Source organism: Gymnoscopelus microlampas (assembly GCF_963454915.1).
Source record: "Gymnoscopelus microlampas genome assembly, chromosome: 9".
In the NCBI taxonomy this organism is placed as follows: Eukaryota; Metazoa; Chordata; class Actinopteri; order Myctophiformes; family Myctophidae; genus Gymnoscopelus; species Gymnoscopelus microlampas.
In genome coordinates, this window is record NC_139946.1 from 7,930,119 (window position 1) to 7,955,118 (window position 25,000).

Here is a 25,000-nt window from a genome sequence, read left to right on the forward strand (position 1 = left end):
AAGCAAGGGCTGGCAGAGATCAGCGCTGTGCAGAGCACACCTTTCTCAATGTATGTTGAACCCCATTCTAATACCATGTGGTCAATTAATAATCTCTCCACTGACCTGATGACTAGTAAGATACAGTCATGTGTTTATTTCTATTTCTGATTGAGATGGTGGAATCTGATTTCAAATTAACCGATATAATTTTGAGCTATTGGTATCCTTAAGTAAAGTAAGAACTTGTAAGCAGTTTCTTAGGACAAATGGAATGGTGGGTGGGGGCGGGGGTCTACTGTAACTCGCTCCTTACTGGCCCCCCAGCATGCGCTGGCATGCTGGCATTCTGCAAATGATCCAGAATGCCGCAGCACGCTTGATCTTCAACCAGCCAAAAATGTCACTTCTCCCCCCTTCTCCACTCCCTCCATTGGATCCCAATTACTGCCTGCACTAAATACAAAACACTGATGTTTGGCCTTCAAAGCAACCAAAGGTATGGCACCCCCGTATCTTCAAAGCCTGATCCAACCCTACAGTACAACCCCTCCCGCTCACTCAGATCAGCTAACACAGGGAAGCTGGCTGTCAGAACCTTCCCTAAAACATCCGGGACAACGCTCCATACGTCCCAGACACTTCTCCCTTCTGGCTCCCAAACGGTGGAACAAACTCCCCATTGCAGTTAGAACTGTAGACTCACTCCCAATTGTCCGCCGTCATCCACCTTAGCCCGTAGCACTTGCCGTAGGACTTGCCCTTGCCTTGACGACCTTGCAGTCTTATGCAAAGGTTAAAATGTAATTTAGATAGCATGTTATTTAGACAGATGACAGGTTCATTTGTTGACCTGCATCCTATATCCTTGTATAGTTTCATTGTACAGATTATAACATTTTTTGTTATTACCGTATACTGTTTAGACTGATGATATGTCCTTGGTTTACCTATGATCCTAGATTACTACAGTATCTTTATGCATTTGATGTATTACCTTGTGTTAAAAGGATCCATGGCTAATAAGCCAAATATGCCGTAATACATTATAATTGAACATTAGAAAATTAGAACATTATAATTAACTCCCCACTGATGTCAGGACAGCAGAGTCACTGCCCATCTTCTGAAAACCCACCTCTTCAGGAAACACTACCCTGACCCTTCCTCTTAGCCTTGCCTACTTGTTGTCAATTATTTGTACGAGCTCTTGTTTTATTGGATCTTGTCTTCTCATCTATTTAATAAAGTAGGTAGCTGATATATCATATATTGCACTTATACCTTAGCGCTAGGTATACTCTTAGTTGCTTGTTTTAGAAGAGAATGCACGTAAGACTTCTGGTGATTAGTAGTTTCGTTCCCTACCTACAGTATGTTGAATGCACTTATTGTAAGTCGCTTTGGATAAAAGCGTCTGCTAAATGACTGCAATTTAATGTAATGTAATTGCCCTCTATAACAAAAATAACACATTTAAAACCCTACAACAATGCAATACAACAATGCTGTAAGTCGCTCTGCTAAATGCTAAATTGAATTGTAGTAGAACTTATCAGACTAGAGTCTAACAGCTAGAGAAGTTAAAGATACTCCTGCTCTCTCTCTCTCTCTCTCTCTCTCTCTCTCTCTCTCTCTCTCTTTCTCCCCCACTCTCTCTCTCTGTGGTGTGCTGACATTAATAGTCTCTTCACCATGACTAATTAATGGACAATTTTACAACAAGCCTCAAGCACTTTACATCATACCACATTAGCTCGCGGCGCACACGCTTGTGTGTGCCCACATGTTTTCGTGGCTGGCCCTTGTAGGTGTATTTCTCTGCCTCTATAATGTAGCTCAACGTTGTGCGAATGTATACCAGTGTAATATGTGAATATGTTTCTATACGCGTGGAGAGCATGACAGAAGTGTGCGTTCTTTTTACCTTTCTTTTCTTTGCCCAGCAGCACCACTTTAGGTTTGTACATGGGAGGCTCCACCAGGGTGGGTCTCATGTCAGAGATACGGATGTCATTAGGAGATCCACCCATAGAGTCCTGAGGAGAGACAAAGGCACATCCTATTAAGCCTGGCAACTTAACCCATTAAGACCTGAGGCCGATTGTTCAAAATGTCTTCTAAATCCTAAAAGTTTTCTGAAAAACTCATGTTGCTATATCAGTGATGCTCAAACTTTTTCATGTCAAGGACCCCCGAAATGATATGTATTTGGCCGACCCCCATCTCAAAACATTTATTCCAGGGACACCCAGAAGCAAAGATTTGAGTTAAAAATGTTTACTTTAAAAAGATATATATTCAAAGATTTGCACACATTTTCACAATTTTTCAAAAATAGCAGATCTACAAGCTCATAGTGTGGCACAAAGTGACGTGCTATGTGCTTGTATATCTGCTATTTTTGAATAGCCAAACCAATGTGCTACATTTATATAGTTAAAATAAAAAAATTACACAAATGCTTTCCCAGTCTTAATGGGTTAAAGACCTCAAGTCAAAGATACAGACAATAATCTATGAGCTCTTTTAGAAGTAGTATACTGTAGTTAGTACTGCATCTGCTGCAGAGGACGGGATAAGGATTTCTTATGGTACTGTATGTCACAAAAAGGCCAGATTTACTAAACTCGACAGCATTGTGCAGACTGAGAGCTGGTACAACTGCCATAGAGAATAATGGGATGGCAAATGTAATGGTGCGTTCGTAACTCCGCTCTGACTCAGTGAGCTCTCATCAGAGCATGGCAGAGCGCAGAATTAATCTGTAATTTACAAATGAGAATTGGCTACCCAACATGACATTTCTACTAATTTAAAGAAGTTCCTAAACAGCAATGAGGGGGAAATGATAATGTTTTGAAAGATAGGATGTAATGTGTCAAACATGATGGGTTTGTATCAAAGTGTGACCTAAATGCACTTGTTTGCCAGCTAACAAAACAACCAACAGCCATGGGCATTTTGCCGCAACGTCTTTGTTCTCAGTATGGACAAATCTTCTCTTCAGCAAGCACGACTGTTGTGCGCTCTGTGCGCTCCCAGAGCTTATTGCTATGAATTTCTGTACCGGGAATGCACTGAAACAAACACAACTCATAGTGAGCTCAGTGAGCTGTTTGTAGAAGTGCATTCAGAAGTGTCTACGGCTTGAACAAAATGTGCCACATCTGCACATCTGATACGAAAAACAAATGGCTTAGTAACTACTCATGGTATTATTGCTTATTTCATTTGACATGACATTTATACAACGATCAATCAGCCTAGCGTGGACACTAGACAGGATTAGATTAGATGTAAGAATAAATGAAAAATGGTCAAAATAAATAAGTAAAGGTTTAGCAACTCAAATTCAATTAAGCCCTTAATTCATCAGCAGCATTCAAAGGACAATTGTATAATCCGATTTCATATGTCAGGCCATTTTCTAGTAAATCACACATTTCGCATTCTGCAGGACATCATTGATTATTGATCAACCACAAATAAGATTTAGATGGTATATTATTTAGACAAAATAATATGTTCATCGTTTACCTTGTGTCCTAGTTAATTTGAGGCACTACACTGTTCCCCCTACACTCTATTTAGTTCATGATTACACTGGTTGTTCAGATTTTGCACTTGTAAGTCGCTCTGGATAAGAGCATCCTACTGAATGCCAAAATTGTAAAATTGTAAATTGATTCGTTTTTCTAAATTCAATTCTACGGCTTAGTCATTCTCAGATTAGCTGTCAGACTCCCAGGGACATGAGGCTTGTGTGCTTGTGTGCGTGCGTGCGTGCGTGCGTGCGCGTGCGTGCGCGTGTCTGACCTCAGAGCTCTCTGTCTCTTCCTTATCCTTCCGCTTGGGAATGTCAATGCCAGAGTTATGGATTGATCCCTGATCCATTAGCTGGTTCTGAGCGAAGTCCTGCATGTCTCTGTCGGTTACCTAGCACACATGCACGTATATACTACGTGTATACATTAATCATTTATTTATATTCACAAAACAACATGGCAAATATATACGTCAGTCATTCAGAAAGTGATTAAAGGTGTCATCTTGAGCTGTTTTTAATTACCGGTCAATGTTTTGCTTAAAAGAAACTCAGATAAAGCATGATCATATTTTCTCTATTCCCATAATTCTGGCATCATTGCAAAGTAGGGCTACAGTTTTGTGTTTAGCAAAATTTTTAATCAACTTCACTCAAAACTCACTTAGTCCTGGGAACAATAATCGCATTTCAGCTGTTCTTTCAAATTAAGCAAATGTCTAAATGACACGACAGTCATTCATGAAAGAGCACCAGAAGAAAATATGTTCTGGAGGCCATGGTGTTAGTTCATGGGCCAATTAAAACACCTGGCATTGCAGTTTGGTAGCCCAAGAACTAGACAAGTGGAAAAAAAGTGAACCATCTGGGCTGGGAACAGCAAGGGCAGTCACAAGCGGGTTGGAAGAGCCAAAAAAGATGATTCTGCGGGTAAGCAGCTGTGCGTGCGTAATAGTCCCAGAGTGAACCAAGACACCAGTGGAAACACAATGTGCTTTCTTAAAAGAATGGACGCAACTTTCCCAAACTGTGAAGTTTGCTGCATCTGCTCTCATGTCAATAATATAGCGTTCTTGTTTTTCAGTGTGGGATATGACTGTTTCTTTTTGTCTCTGTATGTACCGGTAAACAAGTTCAGTTTGTGCTTTGATTAACCTGCACTTAAGGCTGAGCTGACATTCTGGCAGGGCAATTTAGCACTCATGCTACGACCTATAATATATTATTCTAATACTTTAATTTGTTACCATGCTGATATCATATCACAAAATGTTTATCTGACTCCTACAACTGATCTGTACAGTATTATGATTGAGCTATCACTCCCGAGGAGAGATCATAAAGGAACAATTTGAGAAAGATTTGCTGTTACAGTATTACACTCTGTGAATTGTCTGTGTTCTCAAATGAAATGTAATTTCTCATAAAAATCATTGCTGTGTGCATGGAACTGGATATGGGCTTGGTACAGCTTTGAAGTGTGCCTTTGAAGTGCACCACTTCTTTCTCTCTCCTCAAAGCACTGATCTGACAATATGCAGAGGATATTATATGTATAGTGTCCGACTGTCCGTGAAGTAAATGTATATACTAACCTGGCAGTATTAGTTCACCCGTCACTAAGGAGAAATCTATGGATATTAGCTTATGCCATCTGATCGATTGAAAATGCCAAATGACTCAACATGGATAATTTTGTTTGTTTATACAATGATTATTATAATATCAATTCCATGCAGATTTTCTTTTCAGTAGTGAGATAAAAGTTATGAACTTGAATTTAGCATGTCATTTTCCTCGCAGCAGACGAGTCCAGGTGGATACGCAATTGATATTACTTGGTTATCTTTATTATCTTCATCAATAAGCCCAAGAAAACTGCTTCACAAGAACAATGTTGGTGTAACTAAGAGATTCACTGAGAAATATATTTTTCTATATACACAAATTAACACCTAACAAGAAAGATTCATGGTTGAGTATTTCCTCGTTTTAACAGGGAGCAAGAAAATATGGCGGATGGGGAGAAAATATTCTCGAACTGGTGGGTGGGGAAATGGAGAAGGGGAGGGGGATTTAACCCGACCATGGCGTGTTATTGGGCATCGAATCAAAACAGCTCGTTGGATTATAGCCAGCACACAAAAAAGTGAGTCTTCGTTTTGGTAGAAGGCACATACACCACAGAACCCCCAAAATGGGCAAAAGCTAGTGCAATTTAATTTTCTAGGCTAGGCCCTTTAAGACTTAGCTGCATCATACATTACTTCTCCTAAATACAGATAATAACATGGCATTCTTCTATTACAGTACTAACCAACACAGTTCTACATCTGCGGCTTGAGTTTGATATTTCAAAATCAGGCAACAGGTATAGATATTTGATAACAATTGTGATCCAAATATTTTATACTTACTTGTTTGTTAGAAAACATACAATCAACTTCGTAGACAAGGACATACATTGTAACTGTCTGTGATTGTGTGTGTGTATCGTACCTCTTTAGGCGGCAGTGGCCACGGTGGTTCGTAGGGCTCCTTGCTGAGGTGTGTGTGTTCCATGTTGGTCCCTGCCGAGGTGGCAGTGCCCGTGCTCAGCTGGTGCTGATGTGCATGTCCGCTGTGCACACCCTTACCCACGAGGCTCTGAACCGACTTCACCATGTTCTTCAGGTCCTCGGGGTAGGGTGTTGGGTAGCGCTTCAGGTTAATCTCCACCTACATAAACATATGTGTATATATATATGTGTGTGTACACACAATATATATATTAGTGCTGTCAAACTATATGTATTTTTTAATTGTGATTAATCTTATGATTTTCCATAGTTAATCACGATTTAACCCTTTAAGACCGGGAACGCAGCATCTGTGTGTCATTTTTTTATTTCTTTGGGCTATTCAAAAATAGCAGATCTACAAGCTCAAGGCGCTGCACTGAGTGCCGCACAACAAGCTTGTAGATCTCTTTTTTTTTTTTTTTAAATCATGGATTTTTTTAATGCAATTTTTAAAGCAAACATTTTTTACTCAAATCTTTGCTTCTACAAATGTCTTCTAAATCCTAACACAAATCCTAAGAAAAAAACGTATGTTGCTATAATATCAGTTTTTCATGTCAACGATCCCAAAATTATATATTTGACCGCGGACCATCTCCCCATCTCAAAATATGTTGTTCCAGGGACCCCCCAGAAGCAAACATTTGAGTAAAAAAAATCGCTTTAAAACTATATATTCAAAGATATTTTCATGATTTTTCAAAAATAGTAGATCTACAAGCTCATAGTGAGGCACTCGGTGCCGCGCTATGAGATCTGCTTGTAGATCTGCTATTTTTGAATAGCCCAAAGAAATCTAAAAATGACACACAGATGCGTTCCCGGTCTAAATGGGTTAAGTCCAGTTCACACCAATGATTAGTGATACAACGAAACGTTGCCATATGCGTTGCAGAGAGAAATGGCAGCTGTCTGGGTTGTCCCGTTGGAGGTCGGCACAGTTTGGGGATTATGTTGCATCGCGAATCATTGGTGTGGACGGGGCTTTAGTCGCGTGTGGCCAGCCCTCCAATCTCGCTCCACTCTGAATGGAGGTCTGGAGAAACTCTCATTTGACACAGTGGATAGAACGAGCGAGCAGCTCACTCGCTCGGGTGTGGCTAAACTCTGATTGAGTGGTGACAGGACCAGAGTCCATCTGTGTTTTTCACACCGGGTGCAAACCAAAATGAAATCGAACAATTTCTATCTATCAGCAAAATTGGAAGAGAAATGTATAAATATATTGCTTGAGGTATGTGCACTGGACGATACGAGGTGTGTCAGAAAAGTAACAAGACTGTGGCAGCCACGCTCATGCCTCAATGCTAATCGACTAACCGCTTATGTCACTGTGTTAAGCAACATCTCACCATTATTCTGCTATAATATTGTTCACTTCTCTCATTCTGTGCTTCTGTTCCAGGCAGTTGTGTAATTACACCGCTGTTACCCTCCGTCACGCAACTGGAGGTGGCACAAACATTAAGCAAGGAATCAATCTGAAATCCCTCGCTAAGTTGGGTTAGGGTTAGAGATAGGGTTAACCCTAACCCTTCCAGTACGACCCGGAAACCAAGAGACAGAGCCTGCAGTGGCTTTACCCAGACCCAAGAAGGCATGCATGACCAAATCAAAGATCAAGGTCATGCTGATGGGATTCTTCGACCAGAAGGGAGTGGTCCATCATGAGTTTGTTCCTCAGTGTCAGACAGTCAGGTCCTCAATGGCCTCAATGACCGGGTTTGGCGCAGCAGGCGGGCTCTGTCGTGGCTGCTCCACCACAACAACGTGCCTGCACACACCATGCTCACTGCAGGCTCTGTCTCTTGGTTTCCGGGTCGTACCCTAACCCTAACACTAGCCCTAAACCAACTTGACCAGGAATTTCAAAATGCTTATTTGCTCCATTTTTGTGCCACTTCCAGTTGTGTGACGGAGGTTAACAGCAGTGTAATTATACAACAACCAGGAACTGAAGCAGAGAGTGAGAGAAGTGAACAATATTATAGCAGAATAGTGGAGATGTTGCGTGACATAAGCAGTTACTAAATTAGCATGAGCGTGGCTGCCACTGTCCTGTTACTTTTCTGACACACCTTGTATAAACAAAACAACACACAACAGCTTTTGTTGGCATAATGTTAATGCTGCAGTCGCCATGTTTGTTTCATTGAGTAGTAGTTTAATGTGGACACTACTGATGTGCACACCTGGTTGAGCCCCTCTCCCGCTGGAACGGCTCCTGCCCATACTGTCAGCAGCCCCGCCCCTTCTATCCACTTTTCATTTCAATGTTCCCCAGGCTTTCTTTCAGACAAAGCAAGCCTGGCATCCGAGGTTAATCAAGATTAATCGCAAATTAATCATCCATTCTTTATCTGTTCAAAATGTACCTTAAAGGGATATTTGTCAAGTGTTTAATAATCTTATCAACATGGGAGTGGACAAAAATGCTTGCTTTATGCAAATGTATGTTTATTATTGGAAATCCATTAACAATCCAAAACAGTGACAAATATTGTCCAGAAACCCTCAAAAGGTACCGCATTAGCATACAAACAGGCTGCAGCAGATACTTTTAGCTTCGGTGACATCATGCCATAGTACGTGCGAGCAGGGGAAGGGAACCGACCACACGTGAGCGTGTTGGAGATGCAAACAAAGGTACTTATTGCATGGATCTGGATTCCCTGTCTTCATGTTTCATGTCCCTCCACTACAATACTTAACCATAGTTTTGCACTAGGACAGAAAAGATCTCACTGTATACGATCTATCTCACAAACTCAATGTTGATACCTGTGTTGTTTGCACCTCCAAGACAATGCCACGCCCTCAATTACCCGTATGTGTGTCTCAAAGAATAGGTATAGTGATCTGCAAAATGTAACCTTAGTAATATGAATACTCACACAATGTAGTGTCCACCTTTATACTTATAAAGGTTCACTAAAACATCAATTCTTTAAAATATTAACACAAAATGATGGACCTCAAACAAGATGATACACAAAATGAAGAAATAAAGTGGACAAGAAACAATGGAAAGCGAGAACTAGGACTCTACTGTATCTAGGATATTGTAACCTTCTTGTCACATACCAATCTACTATTAGGAATTTAGCTTAGAAGTAGAAATGGATGTGGTATATTTAGGTCCTAATGAGTTGTGGGCTAACACCAGTAATGGTACTCTAATTTTATACAATGGAATTCCACAGCATATACCAGCAACACACAATCATCACACATTTGCTCTTGCTAGGACTAGCATTAGCAGCTATACTAGCATTAGCACACTGTGCTAAGAAGTTACTGTATGTAGCCTATTGTGAGCCACAATATAAACATTATTAAATAAATAGGTATTCTTATCCACTGTATGCATTATGTGACACAGTTACACACATACATTATTCTAAACTGAAAACAACAAGCTGAAACTGCCCTGGCTAGATAGTTTTCTACTGCAAACTAACAAATCTACAAGTTTTGAATCTGTGTTTACATGCCACTGCACATGCTCATGGGTATAGAGAGCTGTGTCCTAAACTACGGGTCGGCCAAATGGAAATTGATTTATTTATTCATTTGTTTGTGTTAATGGCAATAAAATAATTAGTGGCAAAAAAATTGCGCTAATGCGTTATTAATGCATGCTGCAGTTGCCATGTTCGCCATGTTAAAGCGTTATTAACGCATTAACTTTGACAGCCCTTTTTTTGTTTATGTATAGGGTCCTGTTTTTCCTTTTTTCTTTTTTCCTCTCTGTATGGGTGAAGGATCACATGTATGCACACACACGCCCACACACACACACACGCACACACGCGCACACACACAAAAGTGTAAAAAATGATTAAATAACAGTAAATGTATTTTGTTTGAATATGTATCGACACAAGTATAAAAAATGCTGACAGCCTATTATACTGTATATTAGTATTTCGTCTCTGTCGGGTGGAAACTGCTCCAAAACTGCTACTTTGCAGGATTTAAATTCAAAAGTAGCAAAAGTAGCAGATCGACAAGCTCAAAACACGATCTGCTACTTTTGATGCTTATGTGTGATCAAGTAGGGTGTTAATCTACGAAAAAACAAAGAGTAAAAATATGGACATAAAAGGTTTCTGCCCGACAGCAACGATATACACACTCAAGAGACATTCATATTATGTTGTTTATTTACAGGGATTATTCTGACCTCTGACGTCTTATGACTGAGGGACAGATACATTGAGAGAGAGAGAGAGAGAGAGAGAGAGAGAGAGAGAGAGAGAGAGAGAGAGAGAGAGAGAGAGAGAGAGAGCAGTGGTGGAAAGTACTTAAACTGTACTCATTTTGAGGTATTGGAGTATTTCCAATTATGTTGTACTTTTACTCCATCACAATTACTGGACAACTTCAGTTACTAGTTACTTTGTAGATTTTAAATATTATTGCAAAACATGCATTAACCACTTTCAACCCATATAGACTTCGGCTCTTTGAAAATTGCCGATCTACAAGCTCACAACGCGTCGCGATGAGAGCTTTCTGCTTAATGAGTACTTTTACTTTTGGTACTTTAAGTACATTTTGATGCCAATACATTTGTACTTTCCCTCAAGTAAATTCTGAATACCAGACTTGTAATTTCTGCATCGTAGTATTGATACTTTTACTTAAGTAAAAAAAATGTTGTACTTTTTCCACCACTGACAGAGAGTGAGAGAAAGAGAGAGAGAGAGAGAGAGAGAGAGACAGAGAGAGAGAGAGAGAGAGAGAGAGAGAGAGAGAGAGAGAGAGAGAGAGAGAGAGACACACACAGAGAGAGAGAGAGACAGAGACAGAGAGACAGAGATACAGAGAGACAGAGAGACAGAGAGAGAGAGAGAGAGACAGAGAGAGAGAGGGCTGACCTTCACTTTCCCAGAGTTATCCTCCTCCTCCTTCTTGTCCTCAAAGTCGAAGGCCACAGTCATCCTCTGCTGTCGCTGCTCCTCCCAGAGCGTGGGATTAAAACTGTCACTGTCCGACTGGTAATCTATGGAAACACACACACACACACGCACAGATGCACGCACACACACACACACACGTACAGAGAGAAATGTCACGTGTATCGTTTTGGTGACGTTATACACACAGATACAGTATGGTAGTGTTAAAAGTACAACGTTGCTGTCGGGTCGAAACCTCTTATCTCCATATTCTAACTTTTTGTGTTTTTTAGTAAATTAACGCCCTACTTGATCATACTACAGCGTCACACAAAAGCATCAAAAGTAGCAGATCTGCAAGCTCGAAAGCTTGGACGCGTTTTGAGTTTGTAGATCTGCTACTTTTGCTGTTTTTGAATTTGAATCCTGAAAAGTAACAGTTTTGGACATAATGAGGTTTCCATCCGACAGAGACTATCATTTGGGGAAATTACACACAGATGAGGATTAAAAAAATAACACTTGGTCATAAACCATCTTATTGGTAATCTACACGCACCCACACACACACACACACACACACACACACACACACAAACAGCACAGTACAGTACAAACACAATACAAACACAAAATGGTTGTAGATACCCTCATCATGCCGAGGTTGCTGGGGAAACATGTAGTTGGTGAGGACCCTCTGTTTGGTTTCTGGGTGAGCTTCTGTTTGCAGCGGGATTAGAGCCTTGGACTGTATGAGCATGAGGCACGCACGCACGTTAGTAGTGACAGGCATGTGAGTACCCAATTACAAGGGGATGGGACGATAACCGTCATTTATCTTTTATCGTGATGAAAAAAAAAACACTCAGAATAATCGTATCGCAGAGATTTTCGTTTATCGCCTAAGTGTCCTGCGCTAGTTTGAATTTAGCTTTCGTTGAGCTGTCTGCTATTTTTGGCGAACTTACCCCCCAGGATAGGGATGCAGGGGGTTCAAGTGGTTAACAAAAGTGGCATATTGAGTTTTAAACATATTTTGATTATTATCGCGATGATATCGTTAACCACAATAAACTTTGCCACAATAGTCGTGACATGTAAGTTTCATATCGTCCCATCCCTACAAGGGTCATACATGTAAAGATTAAAAACAGTTGAATAGATATGACTAGATGTTATATTTATGAATGAAGCAGTGATTGTGATCTACACACTACATTCCTGAGTGATAACTCAAAGGGTAAGTGATTATGTTTTGGTTAAAACAAAAAGGGTTTTGTTAAAGCTCTATATTCTGATAGTAATCATCGCAGCAGAGTGTTTGTTCTGTAACAGGGGTCTCTTCAGCTCTTTAATAAACACAAAATAAATGTTAAGGTGGGTTGCCAATTTTAGCCAATCTGAAGAGAGTACCCATTTATCACTTACAAATGTATAGTGTTCCAGTTCCAATTTTGTCTGCTCATTTCTTGGTGTCATCACTTCCAATTTCACTTGTTTAATCCGTATCCTGTAAGTATTGTGAGTATTATGGGTGCATTTGGCTACATTTGTACTCAGAGTTAAGTTAATGCTCATGCTGCGTTCACACATGCAGATACAAAGCCACAGTCTACCATTAATATTCAAAGGAAGCCAGCAACATGAAGATACTGTACAAAGCGGAACCCGACGTTCGTAGCTCAAACTAGCTTCTACAAAGTCTGCAACGCTACAATCCAAGTTGAGCTTGCTTCAACGGCAGCTACAAAGCTACAAAATGAGCCATTTAGCTACAAAAAAAACATTTAGACCTGAGGTTGGTTTTAAAAATGCCTCCTAAATCCTAATTTAAGTTTCCAAAAATGTCGAAAGATTCCTGTTGCATACTGTACATAGCAACATCTAAAATGACACAGAAGCGTTCCCGGTTTTAAAGGTATAACCACGTATAGGCTTTCCTGGTCTTAATGGGTTAACTATTTCCACTCAACTTCTCTCCATACAATTTCTGCTTGTAATGGGGGAAAATGACTTGCGTCAGCCAGTTTCATGTTCTTTTTTAGACTAAAAGACTAAGGTTTTGATATTTAGTCGACTAAAAACAATTTCAGAAGACTAAAATAGGACTAAAACTAAATGGTGTGTTATTCAAAAGACTAAGACTAAATCAAAATTTGCTGTAAAAATGAACACTGTTGCCTTGTAACTTTGTACCCTCTGTATAGCTGCCAGTGTGAACGCAGCATTAGGCTTTTGTAGTGTAGCACTACAAGACTGTGTTAGCCAAGGTTATGAGTCTGCATACTGTACACTGTCACAAACAAGATGCTGCTTTGTGTATTAAGAATGGAAGAGTGAGGGTTTGTGTGTTGCTTCAATACACTGGTCTCTGAGTGAGAGAGCGTGGGAGGGAACAGCACTGTACCTGATTGTCAGAAAGCCACAGAGCTGCCAAGTCCTTCAACTTGGTAAAGGTAAATGGTAGATTCTTTAATCTGAGAGAGAGAGAGAAAAAGAGAGAGAGAGAGAGGGAGAGAGAGCAATAAAAGAAGAGAAAAGATAGAGCGGCCTCTACCACCCACCCACAGAACAGCCTGCTGAGCCTGTGTCACCATGGCAACACACTCACCCATTCCTATGGTAACAGGAGACCATGAGCATAACACAGAGCCAGACCACTGTCACAGGTGGTGTGTGTGTGTGTGTGTGTGTGTGTGTGTGTGTGTGTGTGTGTGTGTGTGTGTGTGTGTGTGCGTGCCTGCGTGCGCGAGGGAGAGAGAGAGAAAGTAGTGAGAGATATGAAGGCTGAAGTGAGCTCAGTGACCCATTCACACCTTAAAGACACACAGTGCCATGATTTTGGAACCGCTTCTGTTTCTCATTATTTTGTCTAAGGACTCAGCATATTCCTCCAGACGACGCGAAGTGGATAAAGCGTGGGAGGACGTCTCTCCTGTGTATCTTCACTCTCGCATTGCTGCAAATGGGCAAATAGGAACAGACTGCACTTCCTGGCGTATCTGGACCATGTGCCTTAGAGGTAGTATTTTCGGAATCGGCAACCTGAGATATTGAATTGTCTTTCATGTACGGGTCGGAACTATTATAATTGTCGTGGGTCTCGGGAAAGTGAATCTGAAAAGGATGTACCCATATGGACCTGTGAGGACCCGATCAACTGTATGTCCAGCTGATCTTTAATCTTCGTTTTTTAAATTAGACATATGCGTTGTAATTACGTTCTAAAATCCATATGGCCTGTTCATGCATATTGAATGAGAAAGGCTTATATAACGCTAACAGCCGATTGAAACACAGCCAGTGTCAAGTGCAGCGCAGTGCCTGCCTGAACAACACCATGGAGGTTTTCTTTAGCGAGGTGATACGCAAACTGCAAGAGAAAGTATAGCCACCAGGAACGTCATCTGCATGGAGCACTTCTGGATATTATCATTGGGGATGGTAAGAAAATCCACGAACATGTACTCTCTGCAACGCAGAAGGCACTCCTCAGATTTAATGCAGCCAATTTACCCTATGCTTCACCTCCCCTCACTTAATATCAAATCGCTCCAAAATAACTATTTGTGTCCGGCAAGAATGTGGAACTTCTTGATAATCTACACACACTATGCATGTAAAAAGCTATTTGTTGCAGTTAATGTCTTAGTTAGACTGGCACTGTTGCTGTGGTGTAGTTATTACTAATATGAGAAGTGTTTAAAAAAGATTGCTACAGTATTTCCACTAGCAGAAGAGACAGACATGTAGTAGGGAGAGAAATGCTTTGGTGAAACAAGTCTCAAGGGACTGCAAGTCAGGATTTCTAATGAACTGTTGGACATGTCCACAGAAATACAGCAATACAGCAGGAACTAATTGGGAAATATGTGTATTACCCAATGAGCTTTAAATGTGCGAACTCATAGCTGTCAGAGTGTGCTCATAGTATAGTGTGTGTGTGTGTGTGTGTGTGTGTGTGTGTGTGTGTGGCCGTGTGCACTCATGTGTATTTGTACCTGTTATCACTAAGGTTGAGGACCCGTAGCTTCGTCATCTGTCCGATCTCATCGGGCAGAAACTCCAGTTTGTTGGAACGTAGTGACATCACCGTCACATTCCTACAGTTACCAATCTGAAACACAAAAATACAATGAATTGCACTATATGGCTCTGTAGTTCACTGTGCGGTTTCTCAGTTATTTTCCTCTTCACTTCTTGGATGTGTGCGTGTGTGTGTGTGTGTGTGTGTGTGTGCGCGTGCGTGCATGTGTGTGTAAAGGGAGACCGTTTTTATTAGTGCAGTTCAGTTTCAGATTTACTCAGCTGATGGCTGCTCACATGGTTATGATGAGGCTGGGGGGAGCAGTTAGGGATAAGTGTCTTGGGACACGGCAATACATAGCTGTGGCCGGGACACGAACCGTGTGTGTGTGTGTGTGTGTGTGTGTGTGTGTGTGTGTGTGTGGGTGTGTGTGTGTGTGTGTGTGTGTGACTGTGTGACTGTGTGACTGTGTGTGTGTGTGTGTGTGTGTGTGTGTGTGTGTGTGTGTTTCCCTACCTCCCGGGGTAGCTCAGTAAGGAAGTTCTCATCAGCAGCGAAGGTCCTCAGATTGTGCAGGTAACCGATGGTGGAAGGCAGCGACTCCAGTTCATTACAACTACAGTCCAACTCCTCTATTAGAGACAGACTGGTAGAGAGACACAGAGAGCGAGAGAGAGAGAGAGAGAGAGAGAGAGAGAGAGAGAGAGAGAGAGAGAGAGAGAGAGAGAGAGAGAGACACACACACAGAGGTGAGATAGAGAGAAAATGAGAAAAGATAATGTCACAGAAAACAGTCTGCCCAAAAAAATATGATGACAACATTTTAATGTCCTATAATGCCATAACTTTATGAAGTAGAGGGTGAGTGGCTAACTATATTAATGTCACAACACTGAGAAAATACATTGCCCACAGAGAGCCGTCCAAGTGGCCAAGACCCAAAGCACCAGAACAGAAAGCATTTCATCACACCTGTGAATCAAAATGTCGGACCAAAAGGAAAATACAATACTGTACTTTCCTGACACCATCGTATCATATTCTTTACCATCCAAAAGACAGACAGACTGATGCTGAGTTCACACTACAGCCCCAGATCGGGGGCAAATCAGCGATGGCTCGCAAGGGTTTTGAACACTGTGTGAACTGTTCAAAGATGCAATCCAAGCATAATCCCAGCCCTCGCCGATGCGTCACTCATCCACCACACCTGTCGGCGATTCAAAATCACACAGTATGAAATGTGTTGTGACCAGCAGGGAGAGCACAGGACAGGTGGACATGGGTGCTTGTTGAGAAAACAAGCTATTATTTTTTTCAAACCGACAGACAGATAGATATAGACAGATAGATAGATTTATTGATCCCGGTGTGGGAATTCCGGAGTCACATGTTGCTAAAGAAATACAATTACAGTGAAATTATAAACCAAGTTTGTAATTTTATATGAAAAAAAACAGACAAGAGGCTAATGGAGAACTGATTTGGATATGTGTGTGTGTGTGTGTGTGTGTGTGTGTGTGTGTGTGTGTGTGTGTGTGTGTGTGTGTGCGTGTGTCGTCATCGTCGTCGTCCCCAACCCCCCACACTGATCAAAGCAGCCGAACACCACCAAGGCCTGTGTGCGCATTTGGTTACGGTGGAACATGTGGACATATCTGGACAAAATGGAGTTTTTGGAGACCAGACAGAGTTGTCATCCTGGTTAAAGATCTTGTAGGGTGCAGTGACCCCCGGTCATGTAGTGTGGAAACCATAACAACTGATGACTTTGAAAGTCATGTACAGTGTGCCAGGGCTTTCACCAACAAGTCGACTAGTATAACCACTAGTCGACCTTGTTGGTACTAGTCGAATAGTTTTTTTTTTTTTTTTTTATTTAATTTTTAATGCTATAGTAATGGCCCATCTTACTATTATTATTATACTCCTGACTTTATTTTTTATCAAAAGGGGGTCAAAAGCATGCCCAATAAAAGCCTATTATTGGGCAATGGGGATCCTTGGAGACGCTGCTGTGGTGCTGTGCTGCTGTGCCAGAAGCGCTTCCCTTAAAACGCCATAAAAATAAGGGCAGGAGGATAATAATGATAGTAATATAGTAGTAGGATGGTATTAAAACAGTGCCACCCAAAAAAAAAAAAAAAAAAAAAAAAAAATTTTTTTTTTTTTTTTTTTTGTAATTTTTTTTTTTAAATTTAAATTTCGACTAGTCGACTAGTCGACTACCACTGGGTCAAATTAGTCGACCTGTAAAAATCTCTAGTCGTGAAAGCCCTAGAGTGTGCCTGCCATAACCCCTGTATTTGAAAGAATCCATAAGGGTATTTTAGATGCAATTCATTCAGGAGCAGGTACTACACACCATATACTAATGGCTAATGTGTCATACAATATCCATTTTATGGAAATGTTGCTGCATGTGCATTAAGACCCTTAAGACCCTTAAAGACAAGAGGATAAGGCAGATATAGGATGGTGTCTATGTGATCTTTGATCTTTACACTGCTCTCTAGACTTTTGTTTGGCCAATCAGTAGAGAATTCATGGCCATATCCATGGAAGCACAGTGCCCTGACCTGCTCATGCCATTAGCCTGGCAGTGCGCAAACAGCAGGCTAATGCTAATGAGACAACCGTTCTACATTAATGTACTGTCACGGCTAACATTACATTAGCCTGCTGTTATTGTTCCCAGACGATTGGGCCATCTGGGCCACCATACGGTCTGAGGAGAGGAGAGGAGAGGAGAGGAGAGGAGAGGAGAGATACTGATTTGAAATTAGAGCAGAATCACTAGCTTCCATCTATTATGTGCTTACCAGGGGCGAGAATCCGGAAATATAGAGAAGAGAATAACAACAGACTACCTAGGGCAAATATGTCATCATGACACAACAATTATGTCATTGTGACATTATTTGTAATGCACCCCCATGAAGCTGGGACCATCACATGGGGGTACATTAATTCTCTAACACTAACTTATACAGATTTGTTCACAGCAAAAAAAGAAAAAAAGAAAAAAAAAAACTATCAATGCACACACCATAATGTACAATGTACAGTACTTTTAATTCATGGAGGATGTCCGTTTTGTAATTAGCGGCACCTGGAGGACAAAAATACATGACTGTAGCTACAATGAATGAATTAATGATAACTATGGACTAGGGATGTAACAAAAACAAAAAAAAATCACAATACGATATCACAATAACAAGTTCACGATACGATACTTATCACAATATATAATATATAAAAAAGGATGACTGAAATCTGCAGGACACAACTTTTCATTTCCCATTCGTGTGTCATAACATTATGACATCGTAATATAGCTCAGAGCAGTCCACCCATCTGTGGTCAATGAGACTTTTTTCAGGCTTTATATGACTTTAGCTTTCGTTTCTTGGTACAGAGATTGTTTGACTAAAGTATGGCCGTGATCGAATTGTATACTTAAAAAAAAAAAAAAAAAAGAATTATCCCACGATTTTGTAACCCTTTTTTCACACGGTGCCCAATTTTGAAGTGATCCTGGGCGCTACACTCCCCCCACAGGGAGCCCAGGGCCGAGCTCATGCCTCCTTCAATGCATGAGAGCCAACTGACCTTCTTGTCACCTGACAGGGGGGAAGTTTCCCCGGTAGGACGTAGCGCGTGGAAGGAACACGTTATTCCAACCAGTTCCTTTCCTCTCCATCAGGCGCCCGGCTGTCATGGGGGAGGCGGTATATCGACCAGGATTACTACATGTTTTTGTGAGGGTATTAACTACCCTAGGAGACACGGGGAGAACATGCAAACTCCACACCGAGTAGGCCCTTTCGCCAACCCTACCCAGGGTATGGGCGCTGATGACGCGTGGAATTTTATACTTAACCAGCGATCAGGGAGGGAGACGGTACAAAGGGGAGAGATAGAACGATTAGCAGTGCGTATAAGTCACAACAATGCAACGCGATAAAAGTCAGCAGAGTAGTGTCGGCAGCAGAGTGAACGTTGCCGGCAGCACACAGCTAACTGAAAGCAGGAAATAACGCAAAATCGCTTACTGCACGTCAGCAAGTCTCAGTCTCTAGCCTGTGTTCACAGCGATCATCATCTGTGCAGAAGATATTTGCTCAACTTTGCTGATCTTCAAAACATCTGTTAAGGTTTCTTACAGGAGGGATGCTGTAAAGATCAGCTTATCTGCACAAAAATCTGCACATAATATGATTGCTCTGAACCTGATCATAGGTCCTTCCGCTGCTGTTCATACAAAAACAGAAATACAATTTCCGGCCTGGAATACCTATTGCAGATGCCGTCACAGGCCAACAATGATATCAATACATTTTTGCTATCGCATAATTGATGATATTGTTAAATCCCTATTATGGAGGACTTTTCTAATGTAATATTTAATATTTTGGGCAATTGTGCTTCACAAGTTAGACTTGGTATAAGTGGGACCATGCACTGAAGCAGGTCATTTATGAGGAAATAACTGCACTTGAAGATGGTAAACAGCCATGTTCTCATAACTGACTTCCAAGTGCATTATCCCTACGTAGCCACACTGAAACTTCAAGGTAGAAGAAAAAGAGGGGTATCTTTATGTATACATATACTTATTAAAGAATACAATTACAGTGTATAAAAAAAGTATGGATTCTACTATGGATTGTAAATTACAAGGTACAATGGTTTATATAGCAAACTTAAATAGCACACTAAATAATATCTATGCAGGGAGCGGGGTAAGAATGGGATGCTACTATTGTAGTACTTATTATTAAGGAGAGATGGGGGAGAGTTCTGGATCTACAGTACTATTGATTAAGGATAAAGCCAGGGACTTGTTCAGGAAGACAAAATGTTCCAGTGTGCTGTATAACATGAATAAGTATCCCTTAATAAAAGCCCTACGCTGGCAATAGAGTTGGGAAGGTTAGTTTCATTGTGATACTTAATCAACTTTTTTAAAGTATTGAATTGGATTACAGTTTTGCAATGGACTATAATGGATGTGACTCTAGTCTAACGGTAACCTCCATTACACGCACAGCATTAAAATCATCTACTCTAGTGATTACCACTTTCCCAACCCTAGTCTGTGGTTTTCAAACAGGACTGGGCTCGGCTACTTCCATTTCAATAACATTTCAGGAAGTGGATTTTCTTTAAAGAAATGAAAAATGAATTGGCATAGGAATGTTGTCAGATTCAACCTACGCCGCATATCTGATCAATGCTTTTCCAAAGGCTAAAGAAATTCAAAGTGGTAAAGAACTGCACACAAATGTCAACTTAAAATGTAAATGAGTTGAACTGAAATTCGTTGGACACCAGCCCAGTCCTGTAATAGCAGCTTTGCCCTTATATATATTGTGTAACAGTTCTGAGCATTTATGTCTCTGAACGCACCCCTGGATCCAGCAGGCTACTGTTACTCACCCCTGTTTGGACTTCGGACTAATGCCATGGAAACACAGAGAACACACAACACACAGAACCCACCAATCACCAACCAGCAATAGAACACAGCAACTAATGACAGTTGACAAGGAAAATAACCGCAACAAACCATCGTAAACTTGAATGATAAAAAATAATTATACATAAGAAAAAGAAAAAAAAAACCTGCCAATGGTCCTCACTTTCAGTCATTTCCATGTATCCGTGTTTGATTGCATGCATGCATGTGTGCGTACAGCATGTGTGTGTTTGTGTGTGCGCGCATGTGCACGTGTGTGTTTTTACCTCCCAATGGTGCTAGGCAGTGAGTTCAGCTGGTTGTCATCTACCTTCAGCGTTGTTAACTTCTTCAACATTCCTAAACGCATACATCAGGCAGAAGGAGATAAAGGATGATATATATATAGAGAGAGAGAGCTACTCCTCAGGTGCACTGCTCTCTGAACACACATTCTCTTTTACTCCTACCTTGGCTACATTCTGCTTGTTAACTTAATGTTTTTATTCAACGCATGTTCCGTTTGTTTCATTCTCGCAGATAGACTTCAGCCAAAGAGGTGGCATGTGAAAATGTTTGAAAACGTAACTATGAACGCTTTTCAACATGGCAACGACTATGACGATTAACACTACCACCGCCAGGCCCGTAGCCTACGGGCCGATAAATCCAACCATAAAGCGCCGATCCCGTAGCCTACGGGCTGTGGTGCTTTTTCCTTTTTTTCAAAAAAAAATCTCAATTCTCGATACGGCACATTTCATTGTAACACCACCGGAAACAGAATTATTCGGGATCCGGTTTTGCCGTTCCCGTCGGCCCTCGTTCCAATGACGAAACTGAAACCCCATTTTCTCCTTGTAGTTTTTTCTCCTCGGTGATCACTGTTTAACATAAACCGTTCTAACTACAACATGGCGGCTCTGTTTGACACGTGGTTTTCACTGCTCGAACCAGGCAGATCTCCACGATGTTTACAAACAGTGCACAGCTCAATTTTAAGGATTTTAACAAGGTCTATGGCGACGTGAAAAAAGCAAAAAACAACAATAAAACGTTGGCACTGGTGAGTACATTATGAGATTAACCTCTGGCGGTCAATGTGTTAATGCTAAATAATTGCGATCGGGCGATTATGTAATAATAATTGTGACAGGGCCTATTCTCCACTACATACAACATTGGTTCTCAAAGTGGGGTCCGGGGACGCCCAGGGGTCCTTGGGGGGGTACCAGGGGTTCCCCAGCTAAATTAATTAATATAGCGTCACAATCATTTTAACCACTTTAACCGTATTTTATACTTTGGCTAAAATAGCAGCTATACAAGCTCATAGTGCGGCACAAAGTGACGTGCTATGAGCTTGTAGATCTGCTATTTTTGAAAAATCTCAAAAAATGTGAGCAAATCTTTGAATATATATATTTTCAACCCATTCAATCCGGGACCGCGTCTCTGTCATTTTAGATGTCTTTGGCTATTCAAAAATAGCAGATCTACAAGCTCATACAGTAGCTGCGTTCACAGATGGGTTCCCGGATTGAATGGGTTAAAGCGAACATTTTTAACCCATTAAGACCTGGAACTGTGTCATTTTTAGATTTGAGCTAAAAAGCATTATTTTACACTTTGGGCTATTCAAAAATAGCAGATCTACAAGCTCATAGCGCGGCACTGAGTGCCGTGCTACGAGCTTGTAGATCTGCTATTTTAGAAAATTCGTGAAAATGTGTGCAAATCTTTGAATATATATATTTTTAAAGGGAACATTTTTAACTCACATCTTTGCTTCTGGGGGGTCCCTGGAACAAAATATTTTGATGGGGGTCCGCGGCCAAATACATATAATTTTGGGGGTCCTTGACATGAAAAAGATTGAGCACCACTGATATAGCAACATACGTTTTTTCAGAAAACTGTAGGGATTTAGGAGACATGTAGAATCGGCTTCAGGTCTCAATGCGTTAACACAAATCTTTGCTTCTGGGGGTCTCTGGCACAAAACATTTTTAGAGGGGTATACACGGCATACATCAATTTGGGGGTCCTTGACACGAAAGAGTTTGAGAAGCACTGACCTATGGAGTCAGGGAGCTGCTGCAGCATGTTGGAGGATAGCAGCAGGTCTTCTAACGCCTCACAGCCCGAAATGTCTGTGTCCAACGACTCAATGCGGTTCTTAGCCAAGTCCAAGTACCGCAGCTGTCGAAGCTTCCCTATTGACTGGAGGGGGGGGGCAGAGTACATTTACTCAAGTACTAGTATTCAAAGGACAATGTCAATGTGCAGTACTTTTACTTTACTTGAGTATTATGTAACACTTTTCTTGACACTTTATACGAAACTTTAACTGAGTATATTCTCCGAAGCCATTTGTTATAAGATGTCACGTAATATACACAATGTTTGTGTGTTCTTACCCCTGGTATACACTGTATAGAGTTGTTATCCAGCCACAACTCTTTCAGGTTGGGAATCTGCTCCAAAACCTCTGGCTGACAGACAGACAGACAGACAGACAGACAGACAGACAGACAGACAGACAGACAGACAGACAGACAGACAGAAGAGACAGAGCACAACATACCCACAATGCATTACCACATCAACAAGGAACTATTCTATCGCTCCGACTAGGAACATCTAGCAAATCATTATAATATTTTTGAGTGGTGCCAACCACTCCTACATTTGACTTTGTCCGTGTGTCCGTATGTCTGTCCGTCCGTATGTCCGTCCGTCCGTCCGTATGTCCGTCCGTCCGTACGTCCGTCCGTATGCTTGAGCACGGCTGATTGGTCAAGCTTCACGTGACAATATGTTGTCACGTGACAACATATTGTTGCTGATTGTTGCGGATGCAACCAGTTACACTTTCAAAGGCACCACTCTCTTCACACTGGGTGTGATTTTTTTTATTGCTCGTGGTGTACAAAGACAACAACAATACAAATTGATACCCTTGTGGATACAAAAGACAACTCTACAACTATTTCACTATAGCCCTGTTCAGATACATGAAATGTGCAGGCAATGTGTCGGCATATTTGATTTTGGTGTCATGTGTGAACATTTGTAATCTTTGCTTCTGGGGATTCTACTAACAGTTTTTTGAAAAAACTTATGTTGCTATATATCAGTGGTGCTCAAACTTTTTCATGTCAAGGATATCCAAATATTATATGTATTTGGCCGCGGACCCCCATCAGAAAATATTTTGTTCCAGGGACCCCCCCAGAAGCAAAGATTTGAGTTCCAAATGTTCGCTTTAAAAAATATATATATATATTCAAAGATTTGCTAAAGATTTTAAGATTTTTCAAAAAAATAGCAGATCTACAAGCTCATAGCGCGGCACTATTAGCTTGTATATCTGCTATTTTTGAATAGCCAAAGAAATTGGTAAAAATGACACAGATGCTTTCCCGGTCCTAATGGGTTCATTAGTTGTATTGAAAATGTAACGGTATCCATATCTGAACATAGCTCATGAAACACAAACAAATCTTCAGGAGCACATACAGTATCTGCTATACAGTATAGTATGTATATGCTTAACGAGAGACAATACAGAGAGAAAGAGCGAGAGAGAGAGAGAGACAGGAGTGGCAGATCTATGCCAATGGTTTTATGAAGTTCATAAGCACAGCTGTGTGTGTGTGTGTGTGTGTGTGTGTGTGTGTGTGTGTGTGTGTGTGTGTGTGTGTGTGTGTGTGCGTGCGTGCGTGCGTGCGTGCGTGCGTGCGTGCGTGCGTGCGTGCGTGCGTGCGTGCGTGCGTGCGTGCGTGCGTCTCACCATGTCAGTGAACTCATTACTACCCAGGTCTAAACGCTCCAGCTGAGTCAGTCTGTGGATGGACCTGAGAGAGGAGAGCAGATTCATTTGAAAATGGTTATATAATCAATAAATATACAATACAAACACACTGACTCTCCATATAATCAACAAGCCCATGCTCCATTATATTTCTTATTAGCACTAAAAAGCGAACATATGCTAAACACATGATGAATAATATTTGTATTTGGACAGCTGGGAATGCCAGCACACACCAATGTAATGGAGCGTGTGTGTGTGTGTGTGTGTGTGTGTGTGTGTGTGTGCGTTTCAGAAGGTGCAGTCAGCGGAGCACAAACAATCAAGTAACCATACACAAACACACTTATCTCTACTCCCCCCAACCATTCACGCACACACACATACACAGGTTGGGCTGTCTCACTTTGGCATGGTCTTCAGGTGGTTTTCTCTCAGCTCCAAGATCCGTAGTTTGGAGAGTCTGACGGAAAGTAAGACAGAAAAAAAGATGAACAAACTGAGTGAGAACACATCTATGAAAACCTACATATACATCTCTCTCTCTCTCTCTCTCTCTCTCTCTCTCTCTCTCTCTCTCTCTCTCTCTCTCTCTCTCTCTCTCTCTCTCTCTCTCTCTCTCTCTCTCTCTCTCTCTCTCTCTCTCTCTCTCTCTCTCTCTCTCTCTATATATATATATATATAAAGTGGACAGAGCTGTC

General features: G+C 41.2%; 1 protein-coding gene across 1 annotated transcript in view; it reads right to left on the reverse strand.

The window, feature by feature from the left end:
* lrrc7 (leucine rich repeat containing 7) overlaps positions 1-25,000 on the reverse strand; it is a 62,000-nt gene that overhangs the window by 24,287 nt on the left and 12,713 nt on the right. Inside the window, 14 exon segments of the mRNA XM_084065857.1 lie at positions 1,907-2,018; positions 3,799-3,918; positions 6,026-6,244; positions 10,971-11,095; positions 11,640-11,739; positions 13,399-13,468; positions 14,993-15,108; positions 15,535-15,664; positions 20,464-20,481; positions 20,770-20,842; positions 22,561-22,705; positions 22,903-22,977; positions 24,279-24,342; positions 24,706-24,762. Coding sequence (XP_083921983.1) covers positions 1,907-2,018; positions 3,799-3,918; positions 6,026-6,244; positions 10,971-11,095; positions 11,640-11,739; positions 13,399-13,468; positions 14,993-15,108; positions 15,535-15,664; positions 20,464-20,481; positions 20,770-20,842; positions 22,561-22,705; positions 22,903-22,977; positions 24,279-24,342; positions 24,706-24,762 — 1,424 coding nt within the window.